Source organism: Pristiophorus japonicus, chromosome 2 (genome assembly GCF_044704955.1).
Source record: "Pristiophorus japonicus isolate sPriJap1 chromosome 2, sPriJap1.hap1, whole genome shotgun sequence".
NCBI lineage: Eukaryota > Metazoa > Chordata > Chondrichthyes > Pristiophoridae > Pristiophorus > Pristiophorus japonicus.
Window position 1 is genome coordinate 115,752,488 of NC_091978.1, and position 22,589 is coordinate 115,775,076.

At 46.5% G+C, this 22,589-nt stretch overlaps 1 protein-coding gene across 1 annotated transcript; it reads left to right on the forward strand.

Annotated features, from left to right (window-relative positions):
* Positions 1–927: 927 nt before the first annotated feature.
* LOC139231662 (granzyme K-like) lies at positions 928–21,915 on the forward strand. Its single transcript, XM_070862524.1, has 4 exons — positions 928–1,054; positions 3,222–3,372; positions 6,169–6,441; positions 21,510–21,915. The coding sequence occupies exons 1-4, from the start codon at positions 966–968 to the stop codon at positions 21,654–21,656; spliced, it is 660 nt and encodes a 219-aa protein (XP_070718625.1). The 5' UTR covers positions 928–965; the 3' UTR covers positions 21,657–21,915.
* Positions 21,916–22,589: the final 674 nt, after the last annotated feature.

The following is a 22,589-nucleotide window of genomic DNA, read 5'->3' on the forward strand; positions in this document are numbered from 1 at the left end:
ATGGATTGAAAATTGGTTAACTGACAGGAAACAGAGAGTAGGAATAAACATTTTTTTTTCAGGGTGGCGGGCAGTGACTAGTGGGGTACCACAGGGATCAGTGCCTGGGCCCCAGTTATTCACAAAATGATTTAGATGTGGAAACCAAATGTAATATTTCCAAGTTTGCTGACAACACAAAACTAGGTGGAATTGTGAGTTGAGAGGAGGATGCAAAGATGCTGCAAGGCGATTTAGATAGGTTGAGTGAGTGGGCAAACACATGGCAGATGCAGTATAATGTGAATAAATGTGAAATTATCCACTTTGGTAGGAAAAACATAAAGACAAAATATTATTTAAATGGTGATAGCTTGGGAAGTGTCGATGTACAAAGGGATCTGGGTGTCCTTCTTCGGCCAACAGGCCGGCCGAAACCCTCCCTGGTGGCCCAGTGGCCAAACCTAAAAATTCACTGCTTCTCTCCCCTTTAAATGAGGGGAGAGATGTGGTGACACACACTTGCACTGACGTCAACACTGCTCCGTCGCTGAGTGACAGTGGCAGAGACTCCTTCTCGCCAGCACTTGCCACCGCACATCTGCCCCAAATATGACTGCCTTCCGGTCCGCTCCAAAAAAATTGTCAAAAAGGTGAAAATGGATCAAGAGTCTGCCTCGTCAGACCCAATGGTAAAAACATCTAGAAAAAGGTAGCTGCGCCAGCTTTCTGGAGGGCCTGAATTTTGGCCCCGAGGTCGAGTGCCAAATTTCAAGTGCAACTCCAATTTCTAGCCTTCAGAGTCCACCAAATATTTAAACAAGTAGTGTTTCTGATCTGACCCAATATATTTTATCACTTGTAGTATTCTCTATTTCAGAGTCAAACCTCTGCTCACAGGCAATATCGTCTCTCTATTTGCTTTTTAAGATGACTGCGTGGAAATCATTGGGGGTAAAGATGTTCGAACTCATTCCAAACCTTACATGGCATCAATCCAGGTTAATAAAAAGCATGAGTGTGGAGGAGTATTAATCAAGCCAGCCTGGATATTGACTGCAGCACACTGCAATCTGTAAGTTACAATGACTGTATGTATGTGTATGAACCATTCTTTGAGTAGTTTACTGTTTTGTATCTTTTCCCTATGATGCCATCAGTCAAGGTGTTCACAACTTTGGTGATCTATAAGTGGTTTGCATCTTCTGTCTGGCAGTCTATTGTTGGCATTTCTCATAAGCCCTGAATTTCCTCATTGTCTTCAGCATTTACACTGATGTTATGCTGTTATTGGGCTGAAAAGATCAAGGATATCTGGGTTTTAGTGTATTTGGGTATATTTACACCGTTATTGTGCTAAATGTAAGTTTCCTTGATCTTTTTAACAGTGCACACCTTACACCCGTCAAAGCCCCTAAGGGCTCATTTGCATAGCTGCACTGTTCAAGTACGTGGAAGATTCCTGGATTTACATCACCCATGCAATCAATGTAACTTGATACCCAAAACAATTAACGGCTCCCCCAATAATTCAGACAAGTGTAAGTGAGGAGCTGGTGAGCTAAAGAGGGCACCAACTTCACTTACTGATTGTAGGTTTCTGAGGAATTTCCTTTAACCCTTTCCTTCACTTCACTGAAATAAAATGGTGCAGATTAACCCTTTTGAGTACTGAATGTCTTTTGAAACTTGCGCGCTTTGTTAACTGCCAAAAAAGGGACCTTGGTGAAGGGATGGCTTTCCCCATGGGCAGCCCGCTCTGTGCCATTGGAGATCTCTGTTAACATCATCACGGGGATTTGCAGACTCACTCCACTGCCACAACTGCCTGTCCATGGCAATTAAAGTTACAGCAGCCTTCTTTTTACAGCTTCACATCCTTCCAGGTAGCCTGTGCCAAGGAGCTGTGAGGGTATGTATCACACAGGTGATGGACACCCTCTTTCATAGAGCAGCCAATTTCCTCCATGTGAGCATCATCCCCACGCAGCAGAGGCATAGAGCCAGGGACTTAGAATTATAGAATAATGTGCCTGTGCTGTCCTTCTATAGGATAGCCTGATTCCTCAGGGGGCAGGGTACCATAATGACATGTACGTGGCACTGAAGGTGCCAACTGAGCAGTCACTGTCATATGTGAATAGGAAGTGATGCCATTCCTAGAATGTCCAGCTTGTCTATGATGCAAACCCGGCATTGTCCTCAGCGCTGCTGCTGGAGGGCAGATACTGCAGGACATCTTCATTGACTGATCAACTGCAGTGGCAGCATCGCAGCCTTACCTTCCCCTATCCATCCTTCCAAATGTCACCATAGCAGACCTCTTTGGCACAACAGGACTTTGCCATGAAGTTCTACCTGAGTAAAAAATGCCACAACAAATGAGGGCTCCATTTCTTGAAAGATTGTCATGATCATAAGTAGCAAAGCACAAGATACCTGCACAGTGTATTCCAAACAAAACATTTATTTTATTTACAGAAAAATAATATTTGTGTCTAAATTATAAGAACTCCTACTCTTTCTTAGCACTGTGCTTCCACCTCGTGCCTAACCGTGCCTTCCTATCTCCTGTCCCTGTGCTGCGTCGAAGTTCTCTCTGAGGGCCTGTAGTGGGAGGTAGACGGCTGCTCCTGTTGTACTAAAGGGTTATGAGACTAATTAACTCTTGACTCATTTAAGTTGGCTCCTGACAGTGAGCCGCTGCTGGCTGCATCTCTGGAGGGAGCTCCTGGGCAGGCTGGTCCTGCCCACCACCATATATAGCCATAGTATTCTGAGGGACTGAGAGACAGAAGTATCGGACACAACTACTCCAATCACCACCATTCCACTGGGCCCTGGATCTGCAGACCCACTGATCGATGGATGTCTAGTCTAATGGCAGCTGTCAGATCTGTCCAGCCCTGGGTATTCAGTGTGCTATTGATGGCGTGTTGTAGAAATGGGAGTGGCCATATGTGTCATAATATAATTATATAAATTAGTAGGCTTCTAGCCATCCCAAGAGAAACCATTATTATGGAAGGGTACCATACATTTGCATTTTCATATTTATGAGGATTATAAACATGAATTAATTAAATTCTTCGCAATGAGTTTGGTATGTTCTGCAATTGAAATAATTTGAAATCCATTTCAAAAGGCTCTGGGATTTTATAAAAACATTTTAAAGTGAATAATGTATTAAACTGATTATGTACCTAATATGTCTTCTTCACATCTTTTACTATCATGTATAGCGATTTTAAATACCACCAAGTTGAGGTGGTACTTGGAACTGATTCACTGAGAAAGAAAGAGGCATCACAGCAAGTAATCAAGGTGAAGCAGAAATTCCCTCATCCTTGCTTTGACAAGAAAAGCAAAGAAAATGACATCATGCTGCTCCAAGTATGTAATTTTTAATTAATTATTTCCATATGCACTCGCACAAATAGAATAAACTATACACCCATCTAAACTCAGTTGTCGAACCAAAAGATAATTTTCAATCCATTTATTCCATCTCCTACTTGAGTTCATAATATTTCATTGTATAGTGTGCCTAGTTACATAAGAGTCCAAAGTCACAATTGCTTCTCTTTTTTTCCCACATGCTGATTACTTGCATTAGATGTTACCATTCAAATTAATTTCCAATGCGTATTTACATGTTTAAATCAATCCTGTATGCTGCTTGCCATATCGCATCATAATTTTATTCTGATCTAGCCATTCAAAATCCCTCTGATTTTTCAGTTTTACTAAAAAAGTTAACTCAAAACTGAAGCCTTTTTTGCTATAATGGCTGTTGGCTGCAGTAGCCAGAAGGCCCCAGCCCTGAAGCTCCAGTGCAGGATCCAACAAAAGGTGTGTACTTACCTTTTTAGGCCCGCCATGTCCTTGTTACTTGCTCCTCTCAGATCCTCCAATTCTTGGAGTCCCACCCCAGTTACATAGCTCTTCCATGATTCTGCCTGCTGTGGGTGCAAGCACTTCACCACATTAGAGGGATCCCAAGGAAATCCCTGGCAATGCAAATTGGTTGGAGACCCCAGAGTCACAGGTCTCTGCCCCTTTTTCCTTTGCTTTGCGCCCAGAAATAAATGTCTCCCAGGCATAAAGCACATGTAAAAAATTGGACTTCTTTAAGTTGTACTCATGAGCAAACCCTTGGATAGATCACACAAAGTTTTGTAATCACAAGGGAGGGGCGAGGGGGGAGGGGGGGAAGGTTTCATAAGATTGTATCCCTTCAAAGATAAATATTTACAGCAGTGAAGGTAAATTAATCTGCCAAAGTTTCATTTTAATATTTATAAAGAGTTAGGAAAAACTGAACCGGAGGTGCAGATGGCACTAAGCTGGGTGGCAGTGTGAGCTGTGAGGAGGATGCCAAGAGGCTGCAGGGGGACTTGGACAGGTTTGGTGAGTGGGCAAATGAATGGCAGATGCAGTATAATGTAGATAAATGTGAGGTTATTTACTTTGGTGGCAAAAACAGGAAGGCAGAATATTATCTGAATGGTGACAGATTAAGAAAAAGGGAGGTGCAATGAGACCTGCTTGTCATGGTATATCAGTCATTGAAAGTTGGCATGCAGATACAGCAGGCAGTGAATAAGGTAAATGGCATGTTGGCCTTCATAGCGAGAGGATTTGAGTATAGGGAGCAGGGAGGTCTTACTGCAGTTGTACAGGGCCTTGGTGAGGCCACACCTTGAATGTGTACAGTTTTGGTCTCCTAATCTGAGGAAGGACATTCTTGCAATTGAGGGAGTGCAGCGAAGGTTCACCAGACTGATTCCTGGGATGGCAGGACTGACATATGAGAAAGACTGGATCGACTGGGCTTATATTCACTGGAATTTAGAAGAATGAGAGGGGACCTCATAGAAACATATAACATTCTGACGGGATTGGACAGATTAGATGCTTATAAATTTTTATTCAGGTTGGATTTATTTGTATAATATTTGTATAAGTATAACTAAGGATTGATTGTAGAATTTAATGACTTCCCTCCCCCCCCCTCCCCCCCCCCCACCTCGTTCCCGAAGCCTAATTTGTAACCTGTGCCTGATTTTTTAAAGTGTAGACAAGGTTTTTTCAAGCGTACAAAAATCTTCACTTGCTCCATTCTAAGTTAGTTTGGAGTACGTTTTCACTGTGGAAACTTTCAAATCAGGCGTCAGTGGCCGGACACGCCCCCTTTTGAAAAAAAAATTCAGTTCCAAAGTGAAACTGTTCTACCTGACTAGAACTGCAGAAAACTAAATGTGGAGAATTCCGATTTCTAAGATACTCAGTTCTACACCAGTTGCTCCTAAAAATCAGGAGCAAATCATGTGGAAACTTGGGGCCAATGTTTCTATGCAGAAAAAGTATGGTATACAAGTTGTTATAATTCTTATAATCTGCAAAAAAAAGCCAATTTATTTAAGAATATAAACAAAAAGCAAAGAACCGTAGATGGTGGAAAACTGAAAAATTAACAGAAAATGCCAGAAGCATTCAGCAATATAGGCAGCATCTGTGGAGGGAACAGAACAGGTGGATTTTTATTTTTATTCATTCTGGGATATGGGCGTCGCTGGCAAGGCCAGTATTTATTGCCCATTCCCTAATTGCTCTTGAGAAGGTGGTGGTGAGCCGCTGCAGTCCTTGTGGTGAAGGTACTCCCAAAGTGCTGTTAGGGAGGGAGTTTCAGGATTTTGATCCAGCGACGATGAAGGAACAGTGATATATTTCCAAGTTAAGATGGTGTGTAACATGGAGGGGAAGTTGCAGGTGACGCTGCTCCCTTGCGCCTGCTGCCCTTGTCCTTCTCGGTGCTAGAGGTCATGGGTTTGGGAGATGCTGCCGAAAAAGCCTTGGCAAGTTGCTGCAGTGCATCTTATAGATGGATTTGAAAATGATCTGAACAAAGGAAAGGCAGATGGAAAGAAACATGCACACATGTGTATTTTCTGTCCCCTTCCCTTTGTTCTGTTCATTTTGAAATGCTGTTCATTTATAATATCCTCTGGTTCTACTGAAGGATCCTGAAACATTAACTTGTCTGATCCCTCCATCGCTGTTAACTGAATTGCTGTGTGCTTCCAGCATTTTTTCATGTCATATTTAACGATATGTAAAGTAAATAATACATTTGAGAGATTCTTGCTATATGGAAGAAGACAATGCAATTGCATTTACTTATTACAGCTGCATTCTGAGGCAAAACTTGACAAGTTTGTGAAGCTCCTGCCTCTGCCCAAAAAAGGCTTGGATGTGAAAGATGGAACTGTCTGCACGGTTGTAGGATGGGGAACGACAAATGTAAAGTCAAACAAACTATCTGACAGTCTTAAGGAAGTAAACGTAACCATCATAAACAGAAAAACATGCAACAGTCAGAATTATTACAACAGAAAGCCTGAAATAACCATGAATATGCTCTGTGCTGGTGACAAAAAAGGTGGAAAAGATGCGTGCAATGTAAGTTGGATTGTGTAAAAAAAATGTTGCAATATCTGAGCAGAACAATCAGAATTGGTTATTTTAGCTAGCAAAGTGCTGTATAAAATGTATTTCGTGCTTTATGGTCAAAATTGAGGAGCTATAAAAAAGGGTTCATGGGCTGGAACCTCCACTTTTTTTGCATGCTTAATGCCCACTTATCGCCTATTTACCGCTGAAATGACGTACAACGTCCACATATCGGCCATTTTGGCTCAAAATGTAAACTGGTGGGCATTTTTCGGAAACTTATCGCCAAGCGTGACTTTCCCCATGTACTTAACGCTGAGAAAAGATATTACTGCCCGCCCACATTTTTGGGGCGGAATCAGCAGAATGGGCGAATTCAACACCCATAATATTGCCCAGCGTTACTTTCCGCACAGATTTAACGGATTCAATATTAACGCCCGCCCACTTTTTTTTGTTGTAAAGAGCATATTTACCCAAACTAGTGGCCATGGAGATCGCCCAGCGTCAATTTCACCACCTCACACATATATCGCCCACAATATCGCTCACCCAAATAAACGCCCACAAAAAGTGGAACTAACCGGAACTAATCACAGCGTTATGGACGCCATGTTCTAGATCACATGTCGCATCCTTTAAAAGGCTGCTGTGCTTCAACCTCGGCGGAGTCTGGATGTACTCTGCAGGTCATTGAGTTGATGTGAACATCTGTAAAAACATCTTGAGCAGACAGTGAACGATTGGAATTGAAGAGATGTCTTTGTCGTGACATTCCTTGTTTGTGAGCGATCAGTAGAAAACAGAGAGCTACTGCAATGGGGCCTGTCCTTTCTCACCCTCTCTTGGTGACCAAATACATGCAGCAGACTCAACCTCGCTGAAGGAACGCTCCACTGCATTATGTGCCCAATGTAAGACGTGACAGACTGATGAGGAGGACCAGACGTTACACCCCCCGCAAGTACAAGGAGAAGCATTCTTACCTCGACTTGCCTGACACCACCTGCCTTCGGAGACTGTGCTTCCACAAAGAGGTTATCACTGAGGTATGACAGTTGATAAGGGGAGATCTGCATCCTGCCAGCACCATCAGTACTGCACTGTCCGTCGAGGTCAAAGTCACCGCGGCACTGTCGTTCTACACCTCGGGTTCTTTTCAGGCCACAGCTGGCGACATTTGCAGACTTTCTCAGCATGCCACACATCGCTGCTTCAGACAGGTCACTGAAGCCCTGTACGCATGCAGGAGGGACTTGATCAGCTTCCCTATGACCAGGGAGGCACAGAGTGAGAAGGCTTTATGATTCTCCAGAATTGCAAACTTCCCAAGGTGCGGGGAGCAATATTGTGATGCGGGCATCTTTTCAGGAAGCTGAGGTTTTCAGGAACCACAATGGATTCCACTCCCTGAATGTTCAACTGGTTGTCGACCACCAGCAAATTATACTGGCAGCGAATGCTCAATTTCTGGGCAGCATCCATGATGCTCACATCCTGTGTGAGAGCATTGTATCTGACTTGTTTAACAATGAGCCACAAGGTCAATGCTGGATGCTTGGTGACAAAGGATATGGCCTCGCCACCTGGCTGATGACCCCCCTGAGTGACACGCACACCGAGGCCGAGAGGCGATACAACGAGAGCCACAGAGCAACTTGCAATATCGTGGCAAAAACCATTGGAGCTTTAGCAGTGCTTTAGATGCCTGGACCACTCAAGAAGTGAGCTCCAATACCACCCTAAGCAGGTAGCTCAATTCGTGGTGTGCTCCATGCTACACAACTTGGCTCGTGGTGGTGTGCTCCATGATACACAACCTAGCTATCAGAAGGGGACAAGAATTGCCAGAAGGGTGTGATGGTCCACCTCAGGAGAGAGAGGAAGAGGAGGCCGTGGAAGTGGACGCTGACTTCGGGCCACACAATCAGGCTGATGCTGAAGCCATGCCCCCGCCCCCCTGTAGAGCGCATGAAAGGGCCCATGGTGGCATGATAGCTGCAAGAGCCTTAAGTCAGGAGCTCATCAATGATCGCTTTGCCTGAAAGAACATTGGTGTTATTTACAAGGCTGACACACTGCTGGGTGTGCAGGTCATACATCAATGGTGGGCATCACCTTGGTGACAGTTAAAGTTTAAGTTGATTGAAGTTAAGTGTGATTATACCCTTTGAAGTTAAGGATTCACCTGCGTGTAATGGTGCAGCCAACTGAGCCAATGTGCTACAAGATTTTGTTAAATAAAAAACATTTAAACCGAACATTAGTCTGAAATCATCAGTATTTCTGTGCAAACCAACCTTTTCCCCCCCCACCCCGCTTCTCCTCCCCACCTCCACCCCTTCCCCTTCCCCTCCTGACTCCAAACCACCTGGCCGAGGAGGTCCTCAGGTGATACTTTATTGGCGGGGTGGCGGGGGGGCGGGTGAGGGGGGTGACGGCCGAAGCACTGCTTGCCGGATACGGGAGAGGACGGTCCCGAGGTGGGAACGTGCTCCGAGCCAGAAGCAAGATGTTGCTGCTGGCTCTCATGTGCGGTTGGCAATGGGGGTGCATCACCTCGGGGTGCAATGCGGTGCCCTCTGCCACCAGTGTTCCTGGCTACCAGCTCCAGGGCCTCGTCTATCCCTTCCATGTTATATCTTATTTGCTGGACAAAATCTCAGTGCCAACTATGTTCTTGGTGCTTAGTAGGCTTTTTGCTGCTGGTGAATCTCCCTCGTGCCTCCCACAACAGCCAGACAAGCACACACCACAGCCACACACGCTTTCAGTCCCTCTGAGCTCCCTCTCTCTCTGTCTCCTCTTCTGCGCATGTCATGATGATCCTTGACTTCATGAATCGTGGGAATCGAGCATTGCCATGCCATTGCTAAGGACGGCCACACTTTACGGCAGAAGGTCAAAAAAATTTTATGCAACCGCCCATTTTTTATCGTTCGCGATAACGCCCATTTTCAAAAATGGAGATTAGGTGCTTTGTGTTATGTATTTAACCCTTGGCAACCTGTATCACACCACCACCAGAGGGCCTCCCTGTTGGAGTCCCAAGGGATCCCAGCATCCCTTGGGAGCACTGTATATAAGCAGTCCACCCACGCTGTACCTGTACTCTGGAGTCTAATTAAAGGAGCTAAGGTCACACTTACTCATTGCTTACAGTACTCAGTTTCATCCTTTATTATTAGCGTAATAATTGGCGACGAGGTAACGAACAACCGCGCGAAAATGCAAAGAACAGTTGGTATCCTGCTCAGAAGGGGACGATTGGGAGGCCTTCATGGAGAGATTCAACCAATACTTCGTGGTCAATGAGCTGGAAAGTGACAAGAATGCTGCCAAACGAAGGGCGATCCTCCTTACCGTCTGTGGGGCAACGGCCTATGGCCTCATGAAGAATCTTCTAGCTCCAGTAAAATCAACAACCAAATCCTATGAAGAATTGTGTACGCTGGTCCGGGAGCACCTAAATCCTAACAAAAGCGGTTTGATGGCGAGGTATCGGTTCTACACGTGTCAACGGTTGGAGGGCCAGGAAGTGGCGAGCTACGTCACCGAACTAAGGTGCCTTGCAGGACATTGCGAATTTGATGGATTACTTGAACAAATGCTGAGAGACTTTTTTATGCTTGGCATTGGCCATGAGGTAATCCTTCACAAACTATTGACTGTTTAAACACCGAATCTGAGCAAAGCCATAACGATAGCCCAGGCATTTATTTCCACCAGCGATAATACCAAACAAATTTTGCAGCATAAAGAGGTTTCAGCCTGTACTGTGCACAAAGTAACATCGTTTTCGAGCAACAATATACATGGCAGAACATGCACGCCGGCTGCTGCACGACCTCAGATGACCCAGAGTCTACCATCAATCGTTAATGCGAGGCAGTTAACAGCTTGTTGGCGTTGTGGAGGTGATCATCGAGCCCATCAATGCCGCTTCAAGCACTATGCGTGCAACGGCTACAGATCAATGGGACACCCCCTTTGAATGTGCAGGTGAGCTGCAAACCCTGCAAACCACCACATTGCAGAGGAAGATCAATCCACGGTGGATCAGGCTGAACTAGAGACTCTAACCGAGGAGGCAGAAGTGTACGGGATACACACCTTCACCACGAAATGTCCAGCAATAACGTTACAAGTTGAACTGAACGGAATTCCAGTATCCATGGAACTGGACACGGGTGCGAGTCAGTCCATAATGAGCAAAAAGGCCTTTGACAGGCTGTGGTGCAACAAGGCACACAGGCCCAAGCTCAGCCCCATTCACACCAAGTTAAGAACTTACACCGAAGAACTGATCCCTGTAATTGGCAGCGCAGAAGTCAGTCTCCTATGATGGAGCAGTGCACAAACTCCCACTATAGATCGTGCCTGGGGATGTCCCGACACTGTTCGGCAGAAGCTGGCTGGGAAAAATCCGTTGGAACTGGGACGACATCCGAGCGCTTTCGTCCGTCGATGACGCCTCATGTGCCCAGGTTCTGAGCAGATTCCCATCGTTGTTCGAGCCAGGCATTGGAAGTTTCTCAGGGGCAAAAGTGCAGATCCATTTGGTTCCCGGTACATGACAAAGCATGGGCGGTACCATATATGATGCAAGAGAAAGTGGAAATTGAGCTGGACAGGCTGCAGCGAGAAGGCATCATCACACCAGTAGAATTCAATGAGTAGGCCAATCCAATTGTCCCGGTACTCAAAGGTGACGGCACGGTCAGAATTTGTGGTGACTTTAAAGTAACGATTAACCGTTTTTCGCTACAGGACCAGTACCCGCTACCCAAGGCAGATGACCTATTTGCGACCTTGGCTGGAGGAAAGACTTTCACTAAGTTTGACCTGACATCGGCCTACATGAAGCAAGAGCTGGAGGAATCTTCCAAAGGCCTCACCTGCATCAACACGCACAAAGGTCTATTCATCTATAACAGATGCCCGTTTGGGATTCGGTCGGCCGCGGCAATTTTCCAATGGAACATGGAGAGCCTGCTAAAGTCGGTTACAGGCACCGTGGTTTTCCAGGATGACATACTGGTCACAGGTCGGGACACCATCGAACACTTGAAGAATCTGGAAAGGGTTCTAAGTCGGCTAGATCGCGTGGAACTCAGGTTGAAACGCTCGAAGTGTGTTTTCCTGGCGCCAGAGGTCGAGTTCTTAGGAAGAAGAATCGCAGCAGACGGCATCAGGCCCACTGACGCCAAGACGGAGGCCATCAAGAACACGCCAAGACCACAGAATGTGATGAAGCTGCAGTCGTTCCTGGGACTCCTCAACTATTTCAGTAATTTCCTACCTGGGTTAAGCACCTTGCTAGAACCCCTACATGTGCGACTGCACAAGGGAAACGACTGGGTATGGAAGAATTCACAAGAGGCTGCCTTTGAGAAAGCCAGAAATCTGTTATGTTCAAACAAACTGCTTGTTCTGTCTAACCCATGTAAACGATTAGTGCTAGCTTACGATGCGTCGTCATACGGGGTCGGGTGTGTGTTACAGCAGGCTAACGAATCGGGGATTTTGCAACCAGTCGCTTACATCCAGGAGTCTGTCCAAGGCCGAAAGGATCTACAGCATGATTGAAAAAGAAGCTCTGGTGTGCGTTTACGGGGTGAAAAAAATGCACCAGTGTTTGTTTGGTCTCAAGTTTGAGCTTGAAACTGACAATAAGCCGCTCATATCGCTATTCTCAGAGATCAAAGGGATTGATACCAATGCCTCTGCCCGCATCCAAAGATGGGCGCTCACACTGTCAGCATACAACTATGTAATCTGCCACAGACCGGTCACAGAGAATTGCGCTGATGCTCTCAGTCGGCTACCAGTGCCCACTACCGGGATGGAAATGACACAGCCTGCAGACTTGCTCATGGTGATGGATGCATTCGAAAACGAAAAGTCACCCGTTACGGCCCGCCAGATCAGGACCTGGACCAGTCAGGATCATTTACTGTCCCTCGTAAAAAAACTGTGTCCTCCATGGGAGCTGGTCCAACGTCCCAGCGGAGATGCAGGAAGAGATTAAGCCGTTCCACAGGCGCAAAGACGAAATGTCCTTGCAGGCGGACTGTCTTTTGTGGGGTAATCACGTGGTCTTGACCAAGAAAGGCAGAGAAATGTTCATACGTGACCTACACAGCACCCACCCAGTCATTGTAATGATGAAAACCATAGCCAGATCCCATGTGTGGTGGCCTGGCATCGACTCAGGTTTAGAGTCATGCGTGCGCCAGTGCAACACTTGATCTCAGCTGAGCAATGCACCCAGCCATGGTCGAGGATCCACGTGGACTATGTGGGCCCATTTCTAGGCAAAATGTTCTTGGTTGTTGTGGCTGCTTATTCAAAATGGATTGAATGTGCAATAATGTCTGTAAGCACGTCCACCACCAGCATCGAAAGTCTACGAGCCATGTTTGCAACACACGGCCTGCCTGATGTCCTAGTCAGCGACAATGGGCCGTGTTTCACCAGTGCTGAATTCAAGGAATTCATGACCTGCAATGGGATCAACAACATCACATCTGCCCCGTTCAAGCCCGCATCCAACAGCCAGGCAGAACGGGCAGTTCAGATCATCAAGCAAAGCTTGAAACGCGTATCAGAAGGCTCCCTGCAGACCCGACTGTCCCGTGTTCTGCTCAGCTACCGCACCAGACCCCACTCGCTCACTGGGGTTCCCCCAGCTGAGCTGCTCATGAAATGGGCGCTCAAAACAAGGCTCTCTCTTGTCCACCCTGATCTCTGTGATCACGTCGAGGGCAGGCGGCATCAACAAAGCATGTACCATGATCGCGCAAACTTGTCACGTGATATTGAGGTCAATGATCCTGTGTTTGTACTCAATTATGGACATGGTTCCAAATGGCTCGCTGGCACAGTCATAGCCAAAAAGGGAGTAGGATGTTTCAGGTCAAATTGGCCAATGGACCAAATCAAATTGCGGTTCAGTAACAGCTACGAGCAACCCGAAGAGGACACCACCAACTTTGACCTGCAACACACACACAAGTGGCAATCGACATCATGGTTGACCACAAAGCAGAACTCACCATCCCCAGCAGCCCGGTAAGGCCAGCTGCCCAGCAGCCCAGTGAAGAACCAATCAACTCACCCACACCCGCATTTGTACCGAGACAATCGACAAGGGAGCGAAAAGCCCCAGATTATCTCACCCTGTAAATAAGTGTACTATTGACTTTACGAGGAAGTGATGTTAAGTATTTAACCCTTGGCAACCTGTATCACACCACCACCCGAGGGCCTACCTGTTGGAGACCCAAGGGATCCCAGCATCCCTTGGGAGCACTGTATATAAGTAGGCCACCCACGCGGTACCTGCACTCTGGAGTCTAATTAAAGGAGCTAAGGTCACACTTACTCATTGGTTATAGCGCATAGTTTCATCCTTTATTATGAGCATAATACTTTGAGAATGGGCGAGAAGCCGGTGATCAGAAAATCCTTTTTTAACACCCACGCCGGAAATAACGCCCATTTTTGGGCGATAAGCACAAAAGTCGAGGTTCTAGCCCCATATAGTTAATCTATTCACATATTTAGTTATTATGATGCAGTTAAATTCTCTGTTGTAGGGGTGTCAATACATCATGAATAAGGAAATATAAATCTCCTATCGTGTCATCTTTATGGGTCCATTGTACCTCTCCCATAATGCGTGGAAAACATCTAATTCCCAGATAAAAAGGAGAGGTAAAAGGGATGGAGATCGATGACAGCAGGAACTGGAGTTTCAACAGTAGCAATAACTTGCATTTATATAGCGTCTTTAATGTAGAAAGATGTCCTGAGACGCTTCACAGAAGCGTAGTCAGACAAATATGGATGTCGAGCCAAAGAAGAAGATATTAAGAAGGGGTGACTAAAAGCTTGGTAAAAGAGAAGGATTTTAAGGAGGGTCTTCAAGGAGGAAAGAGAGGTAGAAAGGCAGAGGGGTTTAGGGAGAAAATGCTACAGCATAGGGCCTAGACATAGAAATATAGAAACATAGAAATCCACAGCACAGAAGGAGGCCATTTCGGCCCATTGTGTCCGCACCGGCCGACAAAGAGGCACATGACCCTCGGTCAGCAGCCCTGAAGGTTACAAATAAACCTATGAACAATGAACAATGGAGGAAAGGTAAAGAGCACCCAGCCCAACCAGTTTGTCCCACACAACTGTGACATCCCTTGCATCGAAACATTCTACACTCCACCCCAGCCAGAGCCATTTGATCTCCTGGGAGAGGCAAAAACAAAACCAAATAGAAACCCAGGCCATTTGGTGAAAAAAAATCTGGGAAAATTCCTCTCCAACCCATCCACACAATCAAAACTAGTTCAGGGGATCACCCTGGCCGTATTCGATTCCCTGCAGTACTTACCATCGTATCTGCGTCAGTCAACAAGAGGTCCATTTACCAGCTCTAGGTACGTAACTCTGCAGGTTACAGCACTTCAAGTGCCCATCCAAGCACCTTTTAAATGTGGTGAGGGTTTCTGCATCCACCACCCTTCCAGGCAGTGAGTTCGAGACCCCCACAACCCTCTGCGTGAAGAAGCCTCTCCTCAAATCCCCTCTGAACCTTCCACCAACCACCTTAAAACTATGCCCTCCACCAAAGGAAATAGGCCCTTGCTATCCACTATACCCAGGCCCCTCAAAATTTTGTACACCTCAATAAGGTCTCCTCTCAGCCTCCTCTGTTCCAATGAGAACAAACCCAGCCTATCCAATCTGTCCTCATAGCTAAGATCCTCCATTCCAGGCAGCATCCTAGTAAATCTCCTCTGTACCCTCTCCAGTGCAATCACGCCCTTCCTATAATACAGCGACCAGAATTGCACGCAGTACCCCAGCTGTGGCCGAAACAGAGTATTATACTATTTAAGCATAACCTCCCTGCTCTTGTATTCTATATCTTGGCCAATATCTTGGTCAGCATTTCGTATGCCTTCTTAATCATCTTATCCACCTGGCCTACTACTTAGACAACTGAAGGCACAGTGCCAATAGTGGGGAAAAAGGGGTGGGGGATGCCAGAGGTCAGTGTCGGAGTAAGACAGAGTCGAGGGGAAGGGGTGGAGGGAGGTGAGGTTAGAATCATCGAATGGTTGCAGTACAGAAAGTGTCCATTCAGCCCATCGAGCCCATGCCAGTGGATGTGATTACAGAGATTGGGAGGAGCAAGGCCTTGAAGGGATGAAAATTTCAGATTTCAGGGCGCATCTGCCCCTTTAAATCCTCGTCCAATTTTTCTTGTGCTGCAGCAGAGGTCCCATAACTAGATTGTAGCAGTGTCAGCATAGAAGTCCTACCCTGCAGGAACACTGCCACAAGGGGGAATCCAGCCCCTGGTCCTATCTATTTTTTACACCGGGATTTTCACTACTTCCCCCGAAGAAGAGAGTGCAGAGCATGCACCTACAACAGGCCCAGAAATTTATTTTTAACATGGAAACGAAGGGAAAAGGCCATCAGTGCTTCCTGCCTCAATTTCCTCAATATGGTGAACCTCGGTTGTATTCCTATTTTGAAGGGCAACCAAAGAGACTGTCACTAGCCTTTGTGGCAGATGGCCGCGCAGATCGGAGGATCTAACGGGGGCAGACAACAAGGGCAAGGTGGCCAAAAAAGTGGCCTTTTCTTCCCATTAGATCCTCGGGTTGTTTTTGGCCAACAACTTGAAGGCCCTGAAGACGATGACCATTGCCACTGCAGTGAGGCTATCTAACCCAAATTGTCAGCACAGGCTCCTTGCACCAAGGAACAGATTTCTTCAGGGAATATTTTGGAGCCATGCTAATGACCTGAACCTGCGAGGCTGGGCAGGTTCAGGGTAAGTCAAGTACAGTGCACTGTGGGTGCAATGAATCCGAGTAGTATTCTAGCACAGTAGAGAGGAATATCATGGCCGATATATTCAATAATGGTCTAGGTAAATTTGCGCATAGATCTTCTGGTCAGACATTGCAGGAGAGGATTAGCCTACCATTAGTGTGAATTTCTTTCTGGGATCAGCCTAATTAATATAATGTAGGCAAGCTCCGAGCATGGAATTTACCTGTGATTGGTAGATCACCTTTTGGTGGGTGGAAAATCTGGTGTTTCTGCTGCAGTTTGTAAAGGCCCGCAGTAACTTAACAGGTCCGCAGTAATTTAACAGGCTCAGGATTTCCCACTTTGAATGTGATATGTCCTTACTATACAATATAAATGCACACAAGGTCCATACTTGAGAGAAGATCACTCTGTGACCAGTTACCTTTATTACTAAGACCTCAAGAGACAGACGGTGGGTGGAGCTTCCCCTTTTATACCAGAAAGTCCAGGTTAGGAGTGTCTCCCACAAGTTTGCCCCCTGTGGTCACAAGGTGTACAACTTAGGTCAGCTTATACATGGGTTACAATGATAGTTGAATACATGACATCACCTCCCCCCCAAAGTCTTATTGGGATCACAGGTTAAGTCTCTCTGGTGGTTTACGCTCCCTTGTTGAGCGCCTGAGTTGGAGCTCCGGTTGTTGGGCGCTGGCCTGAGTGTCTGCTGTTTGCGGTGCCTCAGGCCTGTCCGGACTGCCCATAGTGACTGGGCTCTCCTCCACTTGGTTCCGGTGTTTGGTCACCTGTGGTGGAATAAGCTCTATGTCGTGTTCTTCCTCTGCTTCTTCTATGGGGTTGCTGAACCTCCTTTTAGTTTGATCCATGTGTTTGCGGCAGATTTGTCCATTAGTAAGTTTAACTACCAAAACCCTATTCCCCTCTTTGGCAAAATTAGTGACTGTAAGCCATTTGGGCCCTGCAGCGTAATTAAGGACAAAAAACAGGGTCATTGACATCAATACATCGCGCCCTCGCATTCCTGTCATGGTAGTCACATTGTGACTGACGCCTCCTCTCAACAATTTCTTTCATGGTGGGGTGTATAAGGGATAACCTGGTTTTGAGCGTCCTTTTCATTAGCAGCTCTGCGGGTGGAACCCCTGTGAGCGAGTGTGGTCGGGATCTATTGGCCAACAGGAGGCATAATAAGCGGCTTTGTAGGGAACCCCCTTGGATTCTGAGCATCCCCTGTTTGATTATCTGCACTGCTCGTTCCGCCTGGCCGTTTGAGACCGACTTGAACGGTGCCGTTCTGACATGGCTGATTCCATTGCCTGCCATGAAGTCCTGGAATTCAGTGCTTGTATAGCACGGGTCATTGTCGCTGACCAAGATGTCCAGTGGACCATGGACAGCGAACATTGCCCGTAGACTTTCTACCGTGGCAGAGGGTGTGCTTGAATTTAAAATGGCACACTCAATACATTTGGAGTAGGCGTCTACTACAACCAAAAACATTTTTCCCATGAAAGGACCTGCGTAGTCCACATGGATGCGTGACCATGGCTTGGCGGGCCAGGACCAGGGGCTAAGGGGGGCTTCCCTGGGTGCGTTGCCCAGCTGAGCACACGTGTTGTACCTGCGAACACAAAGTTCCAGGTCTGCATCTATCACTGGCCACCAAACATGTGACCTGGCAATTGCCTTCATCATGACAATGCCCTGGTGCTTATTTGTGAAGTTCTCTGATAAATACCTCTCTGCCCATCTGGGGCATGACTACTCGGTTTCCCCACAGTAGGCAATCGGCCTGAATCGAGAGTTCATCCTTGCGCCTATGAAACGGTTTAAATTCCGCAGGGCATGCCCCATACGTGGCTGCCCAGTACCCATTCAGGCACATTTCTTAACTAAAGACAGTAGCGGGTCTTTATTTGTCCAGACTTTAATCTGACGGGGTATCACAGGTGAGCCTTCGCTTTCGAAAGCTTAAATATACATGACCATCTCAGCATCATGCTCAGTTGCCCCCTCAGTGGTGGCTAGTGGGAGCCTGCTGAGTGCATCGGCGCACTTTTCAGTGCCCGATCTGTGCCGAATTGTGTAGTCATAGGCGGCTAATGTAAGTGCCCACCTCTATATGTGGGCCGATGCATACGCATTTATGGCCTTGTTGTTGGCCAAAAGGGACATTAGGGGTTTGTGATCTGTCTCCAGTTCAAACTTCCTGCCAAACAGGTACTGGTGCATTTTTTTTACTGCATATACACATGCTAGTGCTTCCTTTTCTACCATCCCATAGCTCCTTTCTGCCTGGGACAGACTTCTGGAGGCATAAGCTACCGTCTGTAACTGACCATTGGCATTCACATGCTGCAACACACACCCGACCCCATAGGACAACGCATCGCACTTTAAAACAAGTTTCTCACACGGGTCAAATAATGTTAACAGTTTGTTGGAGCATAACAAATTGCGTGCTCTATCAAAAGCCCTTTCCTGGCTGTCCCCCCAGAACCAATCACGACCTTTGCATTGGAGCACGTGTAGCTGCTCTAACAGCCTGCTCAATTTGGGAAGAAAGTTACCAAAATGGTTCAGGAGCCCCAAGAACGAACGCAGCTCCGTCGTGTTACGGGGTCTGGATGCTCTCTGGATAGCTTCCGTTTTGGACGCAGTAGGTCTGATCCCGTCTGCTGCTACCCTCCTCCCCAGGAATTCTACCTCTAAAGACGCACTTCGCCTTTTTCAGTCGCAGACCTACCCGGTCCAGTTTGCGTAGCACCTCCTCCAGGTTGTGGAGGTGTTCTTCAGTATCGCAACCCGTGATGAGGATGTCGTCTTGAAAAACCACCGTCCTTGGAATCGATTTGAGGAGGCTTTCTATATTTCACTGAAAGATCCCGGTGGCCGAACGAATCCCGAACAGACATCTGTTATACTCAAACAACCCCTTGTGTGTCGTGATGGTGGTCAGCTTCTTTGACTCAATCGCCAGCTCCAGGGTCATGTAAGCTGAGGTCAGGTCCAATTTTGAAAAAAGTTTGCCACCGGATAGCGTTGCAAAGAGGTCCTCCGCTCTCGGTAGCGGGTACTGGTCTTGGAGTGACATCCGATTGACGGTGGCCTTGTAATCACCACATATCCTGACCGACCCATCCGCCTTGAGCACCGGCACGATCGGGCTCGCCCAGTCAGTGAATTCGACTGGCGAGATAATGCCTTCCCTCAGCAGGCGGTCCAATTCGCATTGTATCTTTTCCCGCATCACGTATGGCACCGCTCTGGCCTTGTGGTGTACTGGCCTGGCGTCCGGGTTTATGTAAATCATTACCTTGGCCCCCATGAAAGTGCCGATGCTGGGTTGAAATAATGAGTCAAATTTGTCCAGGACCTGTGAGCATGATACTCGCTCCACAGAAGAAATTGCATTGACATCGCCCCATTTCAAGTTCATGACAGCAAGCCAACTCCTCCCCAGTAGTGCGGGATCCCCCCTGGGACAACCCAGAGTGGCAACTTGTTCTCCGAATCTTTGTGGGTCACGACTACCGTGGCGCTGCCGAGCACCGGAATGATCTCCTTTGTATATGTCCATAGCTGTGTGTCAATCGGCAATAATTTAAATTTTGGCCTCCTGGCCTTGAACACCCACAACCTTTCGAACTGTTTGATACTCATCAGGGACTGGCTGGCCCCCGTGTCTAGCTCCATTAATACTGGGATACCATTGAGGAGCACTTTCATCATTATCGGTGGCGTCCTGGTATATGAAATGTATATGTGCTCCACATGAACTCACTGAACTTCAGCTTACAGCGATTTCCCCATTATTCATTTGGCCTCGTAGGGCTTACATCGGGCCCATCATCCTCGAACATCAACCTGGCTGCAGGCTTCCTGCACATACGCACCAAGTGACTGCTGACGTTGCAGTTTCTGCAAGTATATTGCTGATACCTGCAAGCTCTGGCTGGGTGTTTGCCTTCACACCTCCAGCATGAGCTGGAGGCCCCGTTGTTCGAAACAAAAGTTCCATGACCAGTTGATCGTCTCTGACTGTCTCTGTAACTGTCCTTAAACGCACCATTAACAGGTGTTGATGGCCCCATTACTGGCCACATTGTCCATTGCGATGGCATGAATTGCCGTTCAGCTAGCCATTGTCTCTGTTGAATTCCCCCTTTGGGTTCGACTGCATGCTGGGGCATGTCCGATTGCCCTTGTCTGCCGAGAGAACTGTGTACCACGTTAACAATGTTGACTCCCTGGTCTTTGCTGCATTTGAGCCAAGACTTTTATCATACATCATTCTGGTCTCTTCCTCCCTTGAGATAAATGTTTGGGCTATCAGAGCCATCGCTTCCAAGGTCAAGTCTTTGGTCTCAATCAATTTCCTGAAAACCCCAGCGTGCCCGATGCCCTCAATAAAAAAGTCTTGCAGCATCTCCGCTCTGCATGCATCTGGGAACTTACATAGGCTCGCCAGTCGCCGGAGATCTGCCACGAAGTCTAGAACGCTTTGCCCTTCTCGCCGCCGGTGCGTGTAAAACCGGTGTCTCGCCATGTGCATGCTGCTCGCCGGTTTAAGGTGTTCCCTGATCAACTTACTGAGCTCTTCGAACGTCTTGTCCGCCGGCTTCTCTGGCGCTAGAAGGTCCTTCATCAGGGAGTACGTTCTGGATCCACAAACTGTCAGGAGATGAGCCCTGCGTTTGTCGGCCGAATCCTGTCCCAATTATTCCTTAGTGACAAAACTTTGCTGTAGTCTCTCAATAAAGTTGTTCCAATCATCACCAACACAGTACCTCTCGTCTGTGCTGCTAGTGGCCATGCTCGTGTGGTTTAAATCCCAGTTTCTCGTCGCCAATGATATGTCCTTACTATACAGTATAAATGCACACGAGGCCCATATTTGAGAGAAGGTCACTCTGTGACCAGTCACCTTTATCACCAAGACCTCAAGTGATGGAGGTGGGTGGAGTTTCCCCTTTTATACCGGAAAGTCCAGGTTAGGAGTGTCTCCCACAAGTTCGCTCCCTGTGGTCACAAGGTGTACAACTTAGGTCAGCTTATACATGGGTTACAATGATAGTTGAATACATGACATTCTCAATTTCCAGGAATATCAAGTTATAAATGCTTAATAACTCTTATGCATTAAAACATTTAGCGGGTTTATCAAAACACAAGTGCTAAAGTGTGTCCTGTAGTTTTAGAATAACCTATTTTTCTTGTTATTTCAGGGAGACTCAGGTGGACCACTGATATGTAAGAAAGAGCTCAGAGGAATTGTATCTTATGGGCATAGCTGTGGACTTCGTACAAAGCCTGGCATTTATACAAGGATCACAGAGAGTTATATTAAGTGGATTCAGGGAATAACAACTTGAATCTTACGACAAAATATTTCGATTATATTAAGTTTTACGCATTGTTTGTCCTTTGTGGATTGCTGTAGCTTTCGCAACAAAAAAAAGGCTTTCCAATTTAAATTCACATTTATTGAGATTTCCTTAAGTTAATATGCTGTCATTAGAATTTCAAAACAGGAGCTTGTACCCTATCTCTTGCTAAAAGCTCCAACAAGTCATGCAATAAGATTTAAAATAATGTAGTTTTCATATGCTTATAACCAAAGTATTGTTGAACTGGCCAAATACTTTTCGGTGCTTTGTTTAAATAGTTAAAAAAAACTTGCACATTTTCAAGCATAAAAATTAAACTCTTTTTGTACTGCAATAAATAAATGCTTGTATCTTGTGTTTTATTGATTTGAAGTGTCAACTTGACTGAGTTAGTTGCACTCATCTCTGAATTATGGTTCATATCCTGCTCCAGGATTTGAAACTGCAATCTGAGAGAGTGCTGAGGGAGCTCGGCATTGTTGAATGTGTCATCTTTATAAACATATGAAATTGATGGGCAGCAAAAGACCAGCTGGTCCATAACTCACACACTCATGAGGCCCGGAGCATCATGACTAGATACATCCTAACCCCTCCCGCAGCCATGTAATGTCTTGGGAGAGGCAAAAAAAAGTAGAGAAAAATCCAGGGCCAATAAGGTAAAAAAATACTCTGAAAATTTCCTCTCCCTGAGGTGATTGAAACCAGTCCATGGAATCACATGGATCAAGTGTTATCTATAAAGACACTTATCTTTCATGTGATGCAACCTCTACCCCAGTCAAGATCTGGTTCAGCTCCCTCTTGAAGGCATAGAGAGAATCAACACCAACCACACCAGCCGGCAACACATTCCAGAGGCTCATTACTCTCTGGGAAAAGAACTGCCGAACAGCCAGTTTATTCCCACTCTTATAT